The 19571-nt window shown below is 39.9% G+C and overlaps 2 protein-coding genes across 3 annotated transcripts in view; one reads left to right on the plus strand and one right to left on the minus strand.

Annotated features, from left to right (window-relative positions):
* Positions 1-16311, plus strand: part of LOC134817272 (regulator of G-protein signaling 12-like) — a 45213-nt gene extending 28902 nt beyond the window's left edge. The window contains exons 9-18 of one of the 2 annotated variants that reach the window (XM_063826413.1): positions 9986-10198; positions 10473-10619; positions 11056-11263; positions 11886-12134; positions 12338-12458; positions 13379-13502; positions 14065-14213; positions 14362-14522; positions 14796-14908; positions 15076-16311. In XM_063826413.1, coding sequence (XP_063682483.1) covers positions 9986-10198; positions 10473-10619; positions 11056-11263; positions 11886-12134; positions 12338-12458; positions 13379-13502; positions 14065-14213; positions 14362-14522; positions 14796-14908; positions 15076-15288 — 1698 coding nt within the window. In that variant the 3' untranslated portion in view covers positions 15289-16311. The remainder of the gene's footprint in view (positions 1-9985; positions 10199-10472; positions 10620-11055; positions 11264-11885; positions 12135-12337; positions 12459-13378; positions 13503-14064; positions 14214-14361; positions 14523-14795; positions 14909-15075) is intronic. The other variant, XM_063826417.1, reaches the window with a different exon arrangement.
* Positions 16312-16457: 146 nt separating this feature from the next.
* LOC134825954 (carboxylesterase 1C-like) lies at positions 16458-18146 on the minus strand. The gene has a single exon (XM_063838160.1). It carries the CDS (start codon positions 18144-18146, stop codon positions 16458-16460), a length of 1689 nt encoding a protein of 562 aa, XP_063694230.1.
* Positions 18147-19571: the final 1425 nt, after the last annotated feature.

A 19571-nucleotide genomic window follows, 5' to 3' on the forward strand; every position in this document is an offset into this window, starting at 1 on the left:
TGCGTTAACTGTTAATTTTAGCCCAAACTGACGAAAATGAAAGTATTAAGTTAAATCCCTTAAAGCACTGGAATTGGAGCCACGTTATACCCGCTCACATCCTTTCGCCATGATATTTGAGTAGAAACCCTCAACCCTGCAGAGCATGTAATTCGGGTGCTGGCGTGCGCTGTTGTTCCTGTATGGAGGCAGTCACAGAGACAGGGGTTTGGGAATCCCAACATAGAATCCCCTTCAATACTAACAGTATTCTCATGATGACTATTGTGCTTGTTGTTCCACCTAGAGCAGGCTAGTCAGCTCGTGGCTTGTGCGTTTGTTATTGTACCTTGAATCTTTACGGATTATTTATAGTTAACGTGCTGGATACTGCACTACTTTAAATTATTAATTAGTTATGAAATCATCAATATGTCCCCTCAATTCTAAATATTCACGTTCTTGCATTCAGTTTTAATACTTTCAACACTACTATATAACAAATAATTTGAGTGCTATGTAACCTGGCAGTAACGTTGAAAAGGACTTTGAGGGGGTCTGTAGTCCCCCGCATAGTATGTTTGTGTTTCACTGATTTGTAAACTGAAGACGTAAATATTATATATTAGATCAGGACACTGGCAGTTGAACCATAATTTGTTGACACGTGACAATGGACTACTACTCAACTACCAGCATTGATCAATGAAAACCTAAAATCTCTGTTATATTATGTAAAAATAAATTTTGTTTACCTTCTCATTACAAATAAATGGTCCGTTCTCACGTACAGTCGTAACGTACACATAAAGTAGTCGTTACTTCTGCGTCTCAGATTGCACGTGCGTGGTGGTTCTGACTCAAATAGCACGTGTAGTAGTGAATGTGTAATAACGTCACTAAGTTACAAGTTATTTAGTTACCAGCTCTGTATTGTTTGTGACGTCACTACTACTCACAAAATATTACTTATCTGTATTAGTATACAGCGTCTTTATACTAGTGGTCTGCACGTCATCATCTGCAGACTCCCTGCAAATATACTGCTAAATTACATCATCTTATATAATTATACATATTATTATAATTAATATGTATAATTGTGCTATATTTACCGGCGCTGTGATTACTGGACGAAAGACGGGCGCATATATAGTGGGGCAAAATTCGCTATTAAGAATTATAGTTCTCGGCAATCACGAATCAATATGTATTCTTGTGAAGCTCAATTTCCTCGTGCTGGTTTTAAACTATTATTTATCCTTACGAAACCCCTGCACTGTTATATAAATACCCCGGCCCTATTCAGAAAGTTTACAATTCCACTCGCAATTCAATGTTTCCCCCTAAAAATGTTCTTATACCCTTAAAAAGGCCAGGTCTTCTAATTTGTCACGTACTTCGTTCATGCAATTAGTAACCGGTAAAACCACGATTGTTTGTGGAGTTTAAAAAGGTATAAGATGCGGTAAATCGGGCGTGGTAAATCAGGGTTTGCGGTAAATCGGGGTTTAACTGTAATTCTAAATTTTCGCCTACTCCTTTCTTGCATTTAATAACATCTATGGATGCCGGTGGGGAGTTGAACCATAATTATCTGGCACGTGACAGCCATTAACCAATGAGCTTATAGCATTGACCAACGAAATCCTAAAATCGCTGTCATATGTCGAAACAAACATTGTTCACGTCCTGACCAGTATCTAAATATATTTCTTAAGTTTTCTAAATTGCAGGATCTGGCAGAATTACAAATTACAGTCCGTCCTCAACTCCTCACCACATGGCCATCTAACTTGAAAGTCGTCACTTTTGTTACTTCTGCCTTTCGATTGCACGTGCGTGGTGGTTCTGACTCAGATAGCACGTGTAGTAGTGAATGTGTAATAACGTCACTAAGTTACAAGTTATCTAGTTATCAGCTCTGTATTGTTTGTGACGTCACTACTACTCACAAAATATTACTTATCTGTATTAGTATACAGCGTCTTTATACTAGTGGTCTGCACGTCATCATCTGCAGACTCCCTGCAAATATACTACTAAATTACATCATCTTATATAATTATACATATTATATTCCTTCTATAATTGTACTATATTTACCTCAGCTGTGATTATTCGACGAAAGACAGGCGCATAGTGGGGCAGTAATTCGCCACTAAGAAAGGTTACTGGCAACCATGACCCAATACCATGCCTTCATCTGTAACACGTAACAATCATTGGCCAATGAGAATCCTCCATTTTCACCACGTGACAGATATTAGCCAATGAGAAGCCTCCATTTCCACCACGTGACACACTGCTTATTGTAAGGTGGACATGCCAGGTGGTGTTGTTGTTGTTACGTCAATGGTTGGCAATCTCCTTCTGATGCTACCTACCATTCGTTACTAGTCGTGGAGAGCTGCAATGGGGCCGGGGGACTACGCCTTCTTGCAAAACATTGTTTCTACCTACCGCACACAATAAACATTTGCTGATGACTAAACTGTTGCTCACCCTTATTTCATCCCATGTTATAGGCTAATAGGCAGCCTGGCGGTTTATTTTTAAGCTTTTTTAAAGCTTAAATTGTGTCATCGATATTAACTATTTATTTACTAGGTGTTACTAGGTATTAAAACAATTATCGGCGGTTTAATTTGGTGTTAGCAGGATGGAACCTCTCATTAAAAGCTCTGTTCATTATCATTATCATAATTCTACTTATAGTCTCCATTAATTTGTATTGAATTTTATAAGCTGCTCTCATGTCTACCTTTTGGTTGTCGTGTCTACTGTTCGTTGACATCGCTTCCAGATTGTTAGAATTAAAACTTATAACACAAACATTGTACATTGCAATTACGTCGTTTAAAATCCCGCAATATTCTATTGAAGTACCCGACCCTTTGAACGAAGATTTTGAAGTCATTGTTATTGGTGACTTTGGTAAATTTGTTTTGCAAATTTCAAACTGTGAATTTAAAACATTCATGAAATTGTAGCCGCGATTATACGGTCGGTTCTGCTCAATAACCTACCTCGTACCTTGACAAAGGCCGAGTGGGAATTAGAAGTTAAAAGTTAATTTGCCGGCCACTTTTAGCTCAAACAGGTCAGCAGGCTCTAGTTTCGTCGACTTGTCTGTTGGAGTTTTAGAACAGTGTGGACACCTGCACCGGTTAGGGTATTCTTACACACTGTCAGACTGCATCCCTACTTCCTTCCTTGTACTGTCTCACTTCTGTCAGAGTAACTCCAACTGTCAGCTTTATCCAGTCTCTCTGGCTACTCTAGCTAGTGGTACTAGCTACTTCTACTAGCTGCTAATAACTCTAATTCACGGACAACTTCTTAAATCTTGCCGTAAATCTCCGTAAATTTTATGTTTTGACACAGCTGTCGCTAAATTACCAGTCGAATCCCTCCTAAATGTGACCCTCCTTTTTCTGTTTTCCAGTTTCCTCAGTCTAAGCTTACCGTTCAATCCGAACTTAAGGGGGCATACCCCAAATCTGTCCAGACCTAATGACCTCATAGGCAGTTCAGTGACCTTCTAGCGCACCGTTTCCACACAAAAAAATTATTTTGAGAATTCCCATTTTTGTAATCGACCATTTCCTGGTTAAGAGTGCAATTTTCGGAAAAAATTATTTTGTGGTTGAGACGCTATAAGTTAATCATTTCTTGCGGTATCGGGTTGAAATTTTGCTCGCCGTTTATTCACATCTATGTCAAGGTGTGTGTAAAATCTTGATATCGTATCTAAAAAGGCTGGTGTGTTATGAATTTTTAAAGTCAAAAAGCTAAAATTGTCCTTTTCAGGCTTATTTTAACAATAAGTCAGTCAGGGAAGATCGGATTATTTGATACTTGACATCAAATTGTTCTCTGAATTCTGGCGCAGTTTTTGATGCCCTCAAAAATGTTTTTACTCATTCACCTTCTGATCTATTGGACCTCAAAGCCAAACAACAAATTTAGGCACATTTTTCGTTTTTAATATTTACTGATTTTTCTAAAATTTTGATAGGAATGTGCTAGTGACTTTTTGAAGGGTGCAAAATAACCGCAACTAGCACATTTATATATGAGTTATGAACAACAAAACACCCTAAAATGCTTCCCTTTGAAGTTATGGGAGAAAATGTGATTTTTTATCTGCAAAGCCAAAATGTGATTTTTAGGGTGTTTTGTTGTTCATAACTCATATATAAATGTGCTAGTTGCGGTTATTTTGCACCCTTTAAAAAGTCACTAGCACATTCCTATCAAAATTTTAGAAAAATCAGTAAATATTAAAAACGAAAAATGTGCCTAAATTTGTTGTTTGGCTTTGAGGTCCAATAGATCAGAAGGTGAATGAGTAAAAACATTTTTGAGGGCATCAAAAACTGCGCCAGAATTCAGAGAAAAATTTGATGTCAAGTATCAAATAATCCGATCTTCCCTGACTAACTTATTGTTAAAATAAGCCTGAAAAGGACAATTTTAGCTTTTTGACTTTAAAAATTCATAACACACCAGCCTTTTTAGATACGATATCAAGATTTTACACACACCTTGACATAGATGTGAATAAACGGCGAGCAAAATTTCAACCCGATACCGCAAGAAATGATTAACTTATAGCGTCTCAACCACAAAATAATTTTTTCCGAAAATTGCACTCTTAACCAGGAAATGGTCGATTACAAAAATGGGAATTCTCAAAATAATTTTTTTTTGTGTGGAAACGGTGCGCTAGAAGGTCACTGAACTGCCTATGAGGTCATTTGGTCTGGACGGCACAAACCACTGTTTTGGGGTATGCCCCCTTAAAGTTCAGACTTTAGTTTAAGCTTAACATTCAGTCTAAGATTTACGTTCAGTCCAAGCTGAACGTTCAGTTCAAGCTTAAAACATCCAGTCCAAGCTTAACTTTTAGTCCAAGCTTACCGTCCACTCCAATCTTAACGTCCAGTTCAAGCTTAACGTCCAGTTCAAGCTGAACGTTCTGTCCAAGCTTAACGTCAGGCTAATCTTAAAACATCCAGTTCAAGCTTACCGTCCGGTTCAAGTTTAACGTCCAGTCCAAGTTTAACGTCCAGTACAAGCTTAACGTCCAGTTCAAGCTAACCACCCTGTTTGATCCCAGGCTTAACATTACGCAAGTACTGTCGCAATGTCGCCACATTATATACCATAGCTTGGTCTACTGCGTCATATTCATACCGTTTGCCATTGTGTAAATTAATATTCTTAAAGGCTGATTGGAAGCTCTCCCCTTATATAATTACTGCGTATACTATATAATATACTAAGTATACTATGGTAGATTATAGCTGCTAGATGGCCTCCGCCTGCCTTTGTACGCTCTAATTAGCGGTCGCAATACAAAGAACTGTGCGCTCCTTCAAGCAGTTCGTCTGTTGACGTCACTTTGTAATTCCAACGTCACTTTCTCTCTCTCTCTCTCTCTCTCTCTCTCTCTCTCTCTCTCTCTCTCTCTCTCTCTCTCTCTCTCTCTCTCTCTCTCTCGCTCTTAAAAGCAGACGTTAAGCAGTCCAACAGTTGGAATCTCATATATTTTGCGTGACGTTTTCTGCTTCGTTTCAACAGTGGTCATGATTTTAGGCTCTGTTTCTCGTTTGTCTAATTACTATAAGTTTGTGTTATGTAATAATAGAGGGCCACTAGACAGCTGGTCCCATGTAACTGTTTTTATATATGATATACTATATTATATAGCGTACCTCTAGTTAGTTGTACGCTCTAAATGATATTTTGTTGAAGATTCTCCTGAAACACGTACATGACCAGCTGTAGTGGTGCTGTACCACCACCACTACACGTACAGTGAAACCTCTGTTTACCTCTCAAGGTACCCGGTATGGAGTGGCACGGTATTAATACAGGTTTCACTGTTATACAAGTTCCCTGTATTTGTGTGGTTGTGTTATTTATTTCTTTGTAGTATCTTATTAGTTAACTTGCTGTTATCGCCGTGGTCTCGAAACTCGGCAACGCCTCATTAGTCACTAAAATACCATCAATTTGTAGTTTGAATAATTAATGATATAAGTGACAATGGTGAAGTAGATTGCACAAGTTACTTAAAGGACAAGTTAAAGTACTGGCATTGTTATTATTACCCAGTACCCAGCGCGGAACAGCAATAATACATTCTGTACCTCTCTTCTACTAGACCTAGTCAGTAGAGATAAGTATATATTGGGTAGGATCCGCTATCAGTTAGGCTTCGCCGACACCTGACAGTTTGATAGGAAGTGACAAAGACCCGATAATTGCATCTCCTCTAGGAACTCTGATAAAGTACAGGCTGACCAGCTTCCGTCATCACCATGGTGATTCCTTCATCACCATGGTGATTCATCATCATGTTGGACGACACAAGTAATTACTGAATCTATTCTCCGACATGTAGCAGCACTTAAGTTCCATCTACTTCTATTAATGTACTGATAACAAAATCAACTAACTTATGTTTAACTTTTAGCTGGAGAGAAATTTATTGGAAGATTCGGTATTGCTGCCTTGTAAGGTATTTTCAGCGGTTTTACAGGCGGGATCTTATAAGTGGGACAGTTCAGGTGGGGCAATTTATTTGTTTAATTAAATGAGCTTCAACTCCTATTTAAGTATATGTTTAAACCTCCATCACATATTATTTACCCAAATATGCATCTTATAAACAGAGATTCGCTTGAATTGTGGGAGTATTTTGAATAGCAATCAGTCCCGCCCTCAGTTACAGTTGTTGAAGTATATATAACATGTTCACTGTTGTCAGTTGTCATTAACTTTTTATACTTTCAAGTGAAATATCCATCTTAATACTTACGATGTACTAATTTAGAAGCTTAATAGGGAAATATCGGATTAATTTAAGATATTATTGTTATTTATAGTTATTTATTGCAAACAAAAATTACAGCCTTTGAACAATCTCTTTTGATTTTCCATGTTTCGGCTTGGAACTGCGATGACAACATGCTATGTCAGTTTAAATATTCACGAGGTACCAACTACCCGGTCGGTCGATTTTAATGTGACACCTATGACTCATAAACTTGCTAACTAGTTGTCACAGCCATCTTGGTGCCTTTAAACCATGGTATTCATGATGTGTATACTGTATAGGTATGCAATACGTGTGTTGGTATGTCTACAGTATTATAGGTATGAGGTGTGTATAATGATAGCCTGTTCTAATACCCATAACTAGACCACCAGTCTGTATCTCTCTCCCTCATATCCTGCCCATAGTACAGATCAGCTGGCCAGCTTCTTAGATCAGACTAGGCTACTACTCTCCGTAGTGATTCAAAGTGCTGACAGCACTACCTCAAGTCTCCAACTTGCAGAGCTTCTTCATCTGAACTGGAGGTGAAGTAGAGAGTGAGAGAGCGTTGTGAGTGGGATCTGCAACAGGTGGTAGTGTGTGAGGTAGTGTGTGATACTCACACACTCTCTACCTGCCGCACGTGACCAGGTTTACACACGTGGGCGCGCGCAGGTAGAGGGTGTCCCCTCTTCCGTAGATATTTGTTGTGAAGCCGGACATGCCGGACTAAACACGACATAGGGATGGGCAGGAGGAACTATATTACTAATATCCGGAGATATGTATGATTCTATGGTTGCAGCAGCAGTCGCTCACTTCACTGTACTCTGTTGCAACTTTTTGTCATTATCAGCGGTCCGGTGTCGCTCGTGTCATCTTTATTTGCGACGTTTCGGTGTCCATTATAGTATGTGTCCAGTAGTTTCGGTGTTGAGTAGAGTTGGTGTCATGTCGCTTTCTAATCGTGCTCTCTCGGCAACCTCCTCAACTAGCGAGACGGTAATCTCTGCAAGAATTTCACAAAATTGCTCCTGCTAATTTGCAAATGAGTTACCCGCAAGTGCGAGTGGCGGGTTGAACTTGGGCAGTCTGGAGTGAGCCCGGTTTTAAATTAGGCTACTCTGGAGTGAGCCCGGTATTAAATTAGCCCTCTCAATCTTACTGATTGTTGCAAGACTTTGTTACATAAATTATTATTTTGCAGCTGCGAGTGCATCTACTTGTATTATATCATGTTTTGGCGTCCTGTTTTATCAGGGTCTTACTTCTCAACATTGATGTCCTCTTAAATTTGTAAAATTCTGTGATTGTTTACACACCTGCCTAAGTTGTAACTGCAATGATTTAAGTTAAACATCATGGCAACGTGTTGATAAACCGTTTAGATACCCGTCTAAATATCCGTGAGCTTATCAAGTACTGTCTTCACTTTCGGGTTGAGACAAATGTTATCATTTAACTGTGACTTGTCCTAGAGCTTATAGTATGCTTTTGTGGTAGCTTAAACAGGTTGTTTGTTAATAGTTGCAGAAGTCGTGCTTATCGGCGTGTTTGTCTTGTAGTTGAGATGTATTTTATTGTAATTTGTTTTCTACTAGGGTGTTTACTGGTCTTGTCTTGTAGTTGAGATGTATTTTATTGTAATTTGTTTTCTACTAGGGTGTTTGCATGGATTTACTGTTTGTTGGACGATTTCTTGAGTCTGAGCGTGTATTCATATTAGGTACAGAGAGGATGGTTTATTTGAATCAATGTAACTGTTGCTTTGGTCCCTACCAATTCAGACCTGACTACGTAAGTTCTACAGCACATAATGATCATAAAGTTAGAGTTATTCAGCACAGAATACTTTCAAAGTTAGAGTTGATGCTAACAATGTTAGAATTCTTTCCAGAATTGTTTTCTTTTGATCTGAAGCACATTTTAACCACTTCCTCTTCGCCAACCATCAAATCATAACCACATCCTTAATAATAAAATAAATAAAACCACTCACTGTACGGTTATGTCATGTAGGGCCCCGCATGAACATGATCGGTTCATGTCATGAATCTCAGATTTGATCGTTAAATTACTTGTCTGTCTGAGCACCTGCATAAAAGCGACTATCTCTAATATGCTTGGTGCTCAAGCTTTAAATTGCTTTCCTTTAAAGGATTTATTGTCAAAAATGACATATTATATTTGATCTATCGACCGCATTGTTAAATAGACGTCATCTTCCCCCCGTTCCTTGATTGGGAATATGATTTCTTTCCTTCTAAGGATTTATCTGGGGATATGAAATCTATTTTGAGAAAAAACGAGTCTGTACTCTTTTCACGGCCATTATATTTTTAATGGAATTTGTCGATCTGATTCTTAAATTGGTCAAATCGTTCTAAATTTGGAACATGCATTCACCATAAAACGTATAAAGTTCTTGTAGGTATTTTTCGAAGTGCGGCCTATGTTTCGTATCAAATCGTTTCCCTCCTATGAATCCTAGATAGCTCTATAAACAGAACTGCTCCTTCTCCGTACAAATTATATTGACAGAGCGGTGAGTGGGGGCTAGCAGCCTCTTACTACTCACTGTTTAGTTTGCCGCCACCCGCAGTGACAACACCCACTATTTCATATAATATTACGTAATAATCTCTTACTTCATACTTGGTTACTTAGTGGAAAATGTATTACGAGCTTTCCCTTCCCTGTATTTAGTTCTTCTTCTTTCCTCGTGATTTAGCGTTTCCTTCATTACGCGTTAGTTGCCATATAATACTTAGTGCGATTTGACCAGTATTTAGCTATTACCAGTACAATTTGACCAGTATTTATCTATAACCAGTACAATTTGACCAGTATTTAGCTATAAGTATAACCAGTACAATTTGACCAGATATGCTATGCTAGTAGTCACCGATATAGCTACCCTTTGTACCATGAAGTGTTTAAGGCTAAGATGCAAATCTAGCTCCATCGGTCTTATTGTGAGTCTACCCCTTAACCTCCACTTTACATTGTAGCATTGCTACACTTTACTTTGTAGCATTGCTACACTTTACATTGTAGCATTGCTTGATATTCTTTGTGGTGATTATATCTGTGAATGATTGATTTGAGAGAGCACAACTTAGCATTAACTCCTCTCTTGTCTCCTGACTAAAACTGACCCTTTCTCTATTTCAGAACCCTCAGCAGACTCCCCTGAACAACCAGTTCAGTCAAGTAGTGGGGGAAACATCCCGTATAGCAGAGTGGGCTAAAGGGTTCGACAAGCTTCTGGAGGACCCTGATGGGGTGGCTTACTTCCAGGACTTCCTCAAGAAGGAGTATGCGGACGAGAACATTAAGTTCTGGTTGGCTTGCAGGAAATACGAAGGAATGTCCGACCAGAAAAAGGTAAAGTTTGATATTTTTACTTAATTTTCATTATTGCGGACACATTTCGTATTGATTTTTATCATTTTGTTCAGTTCACTGAAGGATATTTTTATTTTTATGATTAGGACCCAAATTTGCCTTTCTGAGCCAACCTGCTACTTTTTTATGCCGCTGTTTTGTAGAGTTAAAGGCTAACAAAATTTTAAAATATTCTCCTTGACTATCTGTAACACTCTAAGTAAAACTCTCTGTAAGTAAGTAACACTCTTTATAACACTCCCATTCTCCACAGCGTCAAGAGGAAGCAGCCTTCATAATATCAGAGTATCTAGTATCCGGAGCTCCCAACCCTATCAATATAGACGCTAGTGGTAGGGAGGAGGTGGTTAAAAGCTGTCACCTGGCTCACCATCATCTCTTCAAACCAATGCAGAAACAGGTGCGTGTGTAATACCTACATTTGTGAGATCTATTTCCATGGTTACTAATTTAATGTTGAGTAGTCGAAACTGGAAGTTGTTAGTTTCGCTTTTGGTCTGGGAACCTGTAGAGTGTAGAGTCTAGTTATTAACATTGTATATCATAATGGCAGTTTGGGACTGGTAGAGTCTAGTTAATTACATAACACAACATAATGGCAGTTGGGGACTTAGTATCCGCGTAAGGCTTCGGTATTTAGATTATCTGTTGTAGACCATAATGTGGACCCGTACTACAGTTGACACTTACCAACTTATAGACCTAACATCTATTAATAGTTCCCAAATATCCATGTTTGCCTGTTGTTTATCTCGGGAATGCAGCATGGCTCCTAAGTGGTGTGCATTTTACGGATATTTCTTGGCAAAATATCTCTAATCTCCTCTCTCTCCCAGATCTACAATCTGATGATGTACGGGAAGTACTGGCAGTTTACCAGAAGTGATGACTATCTGAACCTCCTGGAGCAGGAGAAACTGGGCAAGTCGCCAATATTCAAGCACATCACCAGCCCCAAGGATGGGAAAAGGAAGAATGCGATCAACGAGAACGCGCATAATAGCCGCAACCGGAAATTTTTCAGCTTCTTCGGGATAAGAAAACGTGAGTACATGGTTACAGTTACTATGGTTATCAACCTCTTAGTGATTTGAATTTTATTTGCTATCGGAATTTAGGATCGGTATTTGGATTTACACCTGTTATCATTAAAAGGAATTACTCAAATGATTTGACCATAATCGCACCGCCTCGAGACCTTTCCAGTGCAATGATTTAACGAAATTAGTAATTTTTGTGATTGCAGTGCCCTGCAGAGCCATGCAGAGTGGCTCCTAAAATAATGCTCGACTTATTAATCAGATCATCATTAATTGTGGAGCTTCCCCATTCCATAATACTTTAGTGCTAGGGTACTACTGCTACTTGACAGTTTATCATGAAATGCCATTTTATTCCGACACGTAGACCCGGCAGCCCTACTACCGAGCTTACAACATAGTATTAAGATCATCTCTATGGATACAACTTCAAAACATGATTATGAAAGAACTGATTTAAATATCTTAGTAAATACTCGTACATATCTGTTAAAGTAGACTCAACTCTATGATGAGCGTTAGCTGACGTGGAGTATAAGATTGACATGTCAGTAATATTTATCTTTAATCTTGAGTCCCCAACCCTATTATATAGTTCACCTCAAATAACACTATTCCAACCCCAGGTGAAGAAACAGAAGTGATCCAGAGTAACAAACACAACAACCACATAAACAACAACAACAACAGCAACAACAACAACAACAAGACCCATCACCATAACAACAACCACCATAACAACAACCATCACCACCACCACCCGGTTACCAAGCACCAGGTGTTGTTGGAGATGCCCAACTGTACCCTGAGGAGAGCTTACTACAACGGTCAGGAGAGTGTTAAGTCTTGTGTGGAGCGAGCCCTCGTTAACACTGGTTAGTAGTGTTACTCATGTTAGGGAGGCAATGTGTATTGTCAGGAGATATTATCCCTGAAATGATTTAGTGTGAAAATGTGAAGAAAAAAGTGTCTTCCTGCTGGACATCAACATTCGATTGAGATTAACTTGGTTCATTATTAAATATGGTTAGTAGACAAGGACTAATGTATGTTGCTATTTTAACTCTTAAAACCCCAGGAGTGAATCTGAATTGTTACCACATCTGCATGAAGAAGACGGGAGAAGTTATCGACATTCAGCGACCTGTTAACCAGTTCTCCAACATGACTCTCAGTTTCCTGAACACTCCTACTTTTCAGTAAGTACCTGATCTTTTGCCAGGAGTTACTCCTTTGCTATTACACATCAGCTCTACTCAGAAGAATTATTCATATCTGTCCGAAATTAGGTCATCGTGTTCATGTTGGTGATAATACGATATCAAATTTGCTGAGACTTAACAAATGTTATAACTAAAGGAGAATTGATGCCATGATGATTATGATATTTTTCTTGGAGATGGATGTAGTCTAGATAAGTCATTTTTCCACCTTTGTTCTACCAATGTTCAAGTTGAAGCCGTGAATCATCAAGTAGACAGAGGACAATAACTCGATTGAGCACTCCATTTCAAGAATATCCAAACTGCACTATTTGTGATTTTGACACACTGTCTTTCCACTCCTAAGTTTCTATTTAAAACACAAGTGTAACTTGTAAACTTGGAGTGTACTAATTCTAGTGTCCAGCTCTGGATTAGTTTGGAAGAGTATTTGAACTCTGAGCTGTTGATGTAATGTCGAGACTAAATGTACTGTATAAGGACTGGATTTGAGGTAAAAGCATGATCTAGCTCTGAGGTTTATGTTACAGTGGTCATGTTTTACAAGAATCAGTGTTGCTATGGTTTCAGCTGCGCAGTTAGTGCGGAGTCGACATCTCGGTGGCTCCGCCAGTCTATCTGTCCTTTAGGTCACGCTTGCAAATATCAGTTAGGAAGTTAGGAATTATCTCATTATGGTAGAGGCGCTAACATTAAATCCGCGGACTATCACTTACGTCTGCGTGCCGAATACACTATTTTAAACTATTACCGAACATACTATTACACTGTTCATACTTAACAGGGCAGGGGTTATACTTCTCCACTCAAAAACTTTAAAGCTCTTAAAGTTCCGATCAGAGTTTTGAACTGTAAGTTTAAAATGTTGCAAGCGATTAACTGTGACTTTGTTTCAGGATCTCAATGTCTAACAACAAGAAGTTCAAGTTCTGCACGTCCCACGGGAAGACTTTGAAAGACATTTGTAAGAGCGTACTCAGTGAAAACAGCATCGATCTTAGATCTATCATCTTATTTGAGGTAAACACAATTATTTGTGCATCTAGGGTAAAAATAAAACTGGCAGTTGATTGATTATTCTTCAGTCATAATTTATCTCCCCCCAACGGCCACCACCACATTTACGAAACCCCCCCCCCCCCCCCCCATCTCTCTGCTCTGACCCCCCCCCCCCCCTCCATCTCTCTGCTCTGACCCCCCCTCCATCTCTCTGCTCTGACCCCCCCCCTCTATCTCTCTGCTCTGACCCCCCTCCATCTCTCTGCTCTGACCCCCCTCCATCTCTCTGCTCTGACCCCCCCCCCATCTCTCTGCTCTGACCCCCCCTCCATCTCTCTGCTCTGACCCCCCCCCTCCATCTCTCTGCTCTGACCCCCCTCCATCTCTCTGCTCTGACCCCCCTCCATCTCTCTGCTCTGACCCCCCCATCTCTCTGCTCTGACCCCCCCCATCTCTCTGCTCTGACCCCCCATCTCTCTGCTCTGGCCCCCCACCTCTCTGCTCTGACCCCCCCTCCCATCTCTCTGCTCTGATTCCCCCCCCCCCCCCCCTGCCTCGCAAACTCACCCCTCCCCCCTTACAGCGAGACAGCAGAAGTTACGTCAGACTTGACACTCAGAGCATCCTGGTAGCCAACAAGAACCTAGAAGTGAGGGATATCTCCCAGAGATCTACTTCTGTTCCCAGATTGGGCATGAGGAAGGTACCCAGCAAGAGCAATGTCAGGCGCAGGTATGTCTCCTTATGCTTAGCTTGAATTTTGTGAAGATTTAGAATTAAGATGGTCCTAGAATCTTCTTTAATTTCATGATTTAAGTTGAGACCAGGAATTGCAGATCCGCTTTTTGTGGGTGAAGATTGTAACAATATCTTGTTACAGCGTGGAAGTAAAAAACCCTCGTTGCAGTGTGACGGTAGGCTGCAGTGGAAGTCTGGAGAGTAACCTGGATCTGCTGAGCAGTGTTATGGAGAGCTCAGACGATGACGCCACCGACTTTAACGCTAACGGTGGTCAGCTCGTCAGATCTCAATCTGAACTAGGTAATTCAGTGATACATTAATTTGTTTTAAACTTGTAGTTACTGGATTATGTAAATGTTTTATAAGTTTCGTGAAGAAAAACAGAGGTATGAATAAAGTATTTCACTGACAACTTAACAAAACCAACTAATTCTGCCATCCGTACTTTCATCAGAGAATATTTTGAAAACCCCATATAATTGTTCAGGACAATCACCAAATTACTTATATATATTTTAATAATAACGGCTGAGTATCTAAAGTTTGTATAAATTAACGGCTGTTTTATTTCAGAGTTTTTCGAGTTGCTGAACAGAGTCCAGTGTGACAGACTTGACAATCAGCGCTGCTCTCATCCTACTGTATTGAAGAACTTGTCCCTGGGAAGACGCAACGACTCAGTCAAGGTTTCATTAGACCTTATTTAGTGTTCTTCTACCAGCCTGCTAATAACCTTCTCGTAATGATCAAACCTTTCAAATAATATCACCAGCTTTCATTTGAATATGCATGTTACATGCACTGGCTGTTTCCAATATTTAACTTATATAAAACTTACACTTACTTTCCTCAGACCTCAAAGAAGGGATTTCCGAGCCGTAAAACCAGCAAGACAGACTCTCCCTCGCCCAGCAACGTGACTCCCCCACCTAGCTGTCCGGAGCAAGTGTCGCCTCAGAACCCGGATATCCGGAGTCCCTCCGAACCCTCACTCTCAACCAAACATTCCGTTTCCAGTCATAGTCCTGGAAGGGGTGACTCCGAGGAAGATATTGATTACTGCTGAACTACTCTCGTCATCACGTGATATCTCGTCTTATACTGTGTGTGTCGTCACGCTGAAAATCACGCGTTACTTATGTGACGTCACGCTGAAAATCCCGCGTTACTTATGTGACGTCACGCTGAAAATAATGCGATTATTGTCGCAGATTCAGGATAACGTATTGATCACGTAAAAGCGAATCCATAGAGACCAGACAATATTATTTTGTACAGAGGAAGATATCACAAGTAATGCGATACGTCTTATCAAACTGTTAGTGATCGCAAGGGTTCGTGACGGTATCATTCATGTCACTACTTGTGACCTCAGTACGTGTAGTATCTATAAAACTTTAGGATCAGGACATCTTCATTCCAAGTTCCGATGATCTTTGACAGTGAGCTTACAGTTACTCATTTTGGTCGACTAGAAGAAAATGCGTCAGCGTTTCTTTGTAACGCAGACAAGCGTTAGTTAAGTAAACTTTACAACCATTTCTGTTGTGATAATTGCTTTGTGGAAACTCTTGAACAATTTAATTAGCTAACCTCTGTTAATTGAGCGGCTAATTAATTAGAAGTTGAACTAATTAAAATAATTAGTCTTTAATTAATTCGATATTTGTGTTTAACAAGAGACTCGTTCCCTCTTAAATTTAACGTATTTGTTTATAATTATATCAACTGAATATAGTTTGTTGAATTTCAAGGTAAATGCCGCCTGGCCAGTATAATTATTAATTTTAAATAAAGAAGAATAAAAAAGAAATTCGATACTTATCACTTTATCAATCATACTTTTTCCCGACATCATGATAAATTTGTACAATAAAATGTATAGCTTGTACGATCGTTTTTATCATGAAAAAACTCAAGGATGTAAAAAATGTCTAGTAAATTATTTAAAATTTGTTAAAAACAGTAAATTATTTTCAGCCTTTTCATTTACTTCATGTCGCTTATTTGTATTCTTATTCAGTGTAATGTTAAATATTTCATTCAAGTATTTGACTTTCATGGATAACTGAATAAATTGTTTTCATCATTTCTTTGATTATAACAATCTAATTGTAGTTTCTGAATTATATTAAAGTTTTGTTAAGATCATGAAGAAAAACAACGGTATGACGGAATAAAATACAATCATATTTCTGACTAAAGTATTTCACCGTCAACTGAAAACCAAACCAACTAATTCTGCCACCCGTACTTTGTTAAACTGAGGTGGGCTAAGTAGTGGCAAACCAGTTGTTGTGGCTCAGTCTCCGTTATCTTAGAGATCTGTGGGCTTCTCTCGAATTCCATGGATGTAGCAGGGAAGGGATTCCATCCATGTTCCACATACCTGCTCCATGCCAAGTTCTTCAACATACTATGCAGGTGCGCTGCAAACTGATGCTCGGTCGGAGTCAGTGGTTTTATTATAGTTTTGTAAAGTCCAAATAGGAACCATGCATCATACCCGTGACTTGCTCTCAAACCTTCAGAGTGATGTGTAATGTACAGTCTGTATACTTCATGGTTCCGGCTGAGGGACATGGCTCCGACTACTTCGTTAGTGGGACATGTAGCCCGCATATCAGTGATAAGAAGACTGTAGGCATCTTTAGCCATTTTCCCAGGATAGAACTGCTTGTACACCATGTTGGGTATATCATTTCTGTGTGTAAGCTTTAGTAAGTTGGCTGTCATATGTATATGAGCGTCGTGGTGAGTCGGGAAATCCTTGACAGTTAGCCAATTTTCTTCGGCGGTATTGGACACTATAATTTTAATAGGTGACTTCGGAGCGAATGTAGCATCTTTCAGGTTTCTTGGCGATACTGTAACTACTACAGGATCAATCATGATGTACCCAAAAGCTTCACCTTTAACACCATGAATCATTGGGAAACTGAAATAAGCAGACCCTTGAGCACCTTGTTTGGGAGTGTTAAACCTATTAGCATCTAGGTGCATCAAGCAGTGTTTCCGTGCCGCAGGGCTGGGCTGATTACACCCCAGGTAGTTGGAAACATAGTCTCGCTGAAAGAGGTCCCCTACAACGTGCGAGGCTCTCATCTCAGGTGCCGGACTCATGGAGACAGCTGCATGGAACTTGTTGTTGGCCATAGGAGAGCAAGTAAGGGCCAGAACGGAGGTGCCTCCCGCGCTCGTCCCAGCAATGGTGACGGAGTTCGGATCTCCTCCAAAGGCAGCTATGTTCTCTTGTACCCAATCCAGAGCTGCGACCATATCTCTGATACCATTGTTAGCGTACACTCCTGCACGCTCATCCCACAACTCACTTACAGAGCTGAACCCCAGGAACCCAAGTCGGTAATTAATGTTGACTGTTACAGCGTCTACTTGGTGGGTGGTCTCCGAGTCAAAAGAGTACCCTGGCATATTCCCAGAGCCTGACATAAGAGCTCCACCGTGAATCCAAACAATAACGGGTCGGGAGCCTTGTAGGTCGGGAGATCGTACGTGCAAGAAGAGACAATCCTCAGTTCCGTTACCATGACCATCCACACAGGACATGTAGGTGTCATCAGTTGCCATCACCTTGGTGGACTTAGGGACTGTGTGCCGCTGTGGCGGTCTAAATCTTAGGTTCCCTGTTGGAGCTTTCCCGTAGCGTATCTTGTGGAACTCGTGTATTTGCGTTGTTCCATCTTCCAACGTTACTGTCCTGCCTTGGATAATGCCAGCAGTGTTCGTCACAACCTGAGGAGCTTCTTGTTGGGCATCACATAATTTACAAGTTGCAGGACATTCGTAGTTAGCAACAGGGTTGTGGAGGCAATGTCCATGAGCCAGGAAGTTAGTACACCCTACTACACTGGGCTTGTCCTGACACTCACAGAACCCACAGGTCGCCTTGCAGTTGTTAGGCATGGTGAGGTCAGTGAGACATTGTCCATGACGTTTGAACCCAACACAAGCATCCTTCTGCAAGGCATCCGTACACGTGCATATCCCACAAGTTAGCGGACAAACGTTTCTGAAATTTGCATCATTACAAAGTCCCTGGGTACCCTTCAAAGGACAAGAGACGTGTAAATCCTGACACACGTGACCTTGGGCTGAAGCTATGAGAACAAATATGATCGTTAAGAATACCAACATGTTCAAATAATAATGGGTCTGTAGATGATTTTCAATTTTATAGTTTTTATGTCGCCAGGTGTTTCGTATGCCATGCTGGGTAGGTTAGTGGCAATCAAATGGGATAGAGTAAAAGTTGTATTGTTCCTCCATTTCCAACAAAAGATTTGAGAAATAGAGTAAAAAGAAGTACGGTTAACAGTTAATGTGAGGTAGTATCTCCTGTTAGGTCTCCGTCAGGTGTGAAGGAATGTGAAATGATTCGTTTATCTTAATCTCTCTGATCGTGAACTAAAAAGTAATTGGTTTAACAGTTCAGGTCTGTTGGTTCCCTAAAGATGCTCTGCAGGGTGGTGGTCATTGCTCTTTGTTTAATAGTTTGAGTCCGTAACTTTTCCTTCACCAGATGCTACTATATTGTTCGACAGTTTTGTTCAACATTTTAAGGAGAAGGCACTAATAATATAATATAAAGCCCCTTTCCCTTCGTATTTTTTTGAAATGAGCGAATGAAAAATGGGTCACAATCTCGCCATTATTGATTCCAGAAAGTATTATTATACGTTATAACAGCAATGCATTAAATTCCGTAATTAGTGCATACTGGATATAAAGTGAAACCTACACCATACAACTTTGACCTTGGGACAGACGTTCGTCGTGTGAATCTCGTTTAAAAAAATATATACAATGTATAATTATGGGTGCGGTGGTCGGTCGTGCATGGAATGAATGTGTTGGTAAAATTTAAGTGCAAGTAGTAGTACATAGTACTATAATAATAATATATAGTATTATATTAGATGTCAATCCAAATTACTGTTAACATTCTAGCATAATTGCAACTTTGCAGTTTTCAGGAATCATATCTTATATTCGAGATTAGGGTATGGCTATGAGGTAGGATCACAGACGCAAACACAACTACAGTATACAATGGCACGTTTGCCTCACCGCATGATAACGGGCCATTTACTTAGGACAACGTCCGCCAAAATATCAAATTTTCATACCACCCCCTCCCTTGTTATATATAATACGTTGTATGACCCGCCGTATCATTGCAGGACCTAGTGAAACGACCGTGGGTGTCACAACGTGATACAACTCCTCCCCCTGTCCGGATGTGTCCGAATTTTCAAAACCACCCCCTCCCCCGGACGTCAGGATTTCCAGCTACTTTTAAAAGTACAATTAAAACCAACTAGTTTCATT

This window comes from Bolinopsis microptera, chromosome 1 (genome assembly GCF_026151205.1).
Source record: "Bolinopsis microptera isolate Bmic1 chromosome 1, MBARI_Bmic_1.0, whole genome shotgun sequence".
NCBI classification, from domain to species: domain Eukaryota; kingdom Metazoa; phylum Ctenophora; class Tentaculata; order Lobata; family Bolinopsidae; genus Bolinopsis; species Bolinopsis microptera.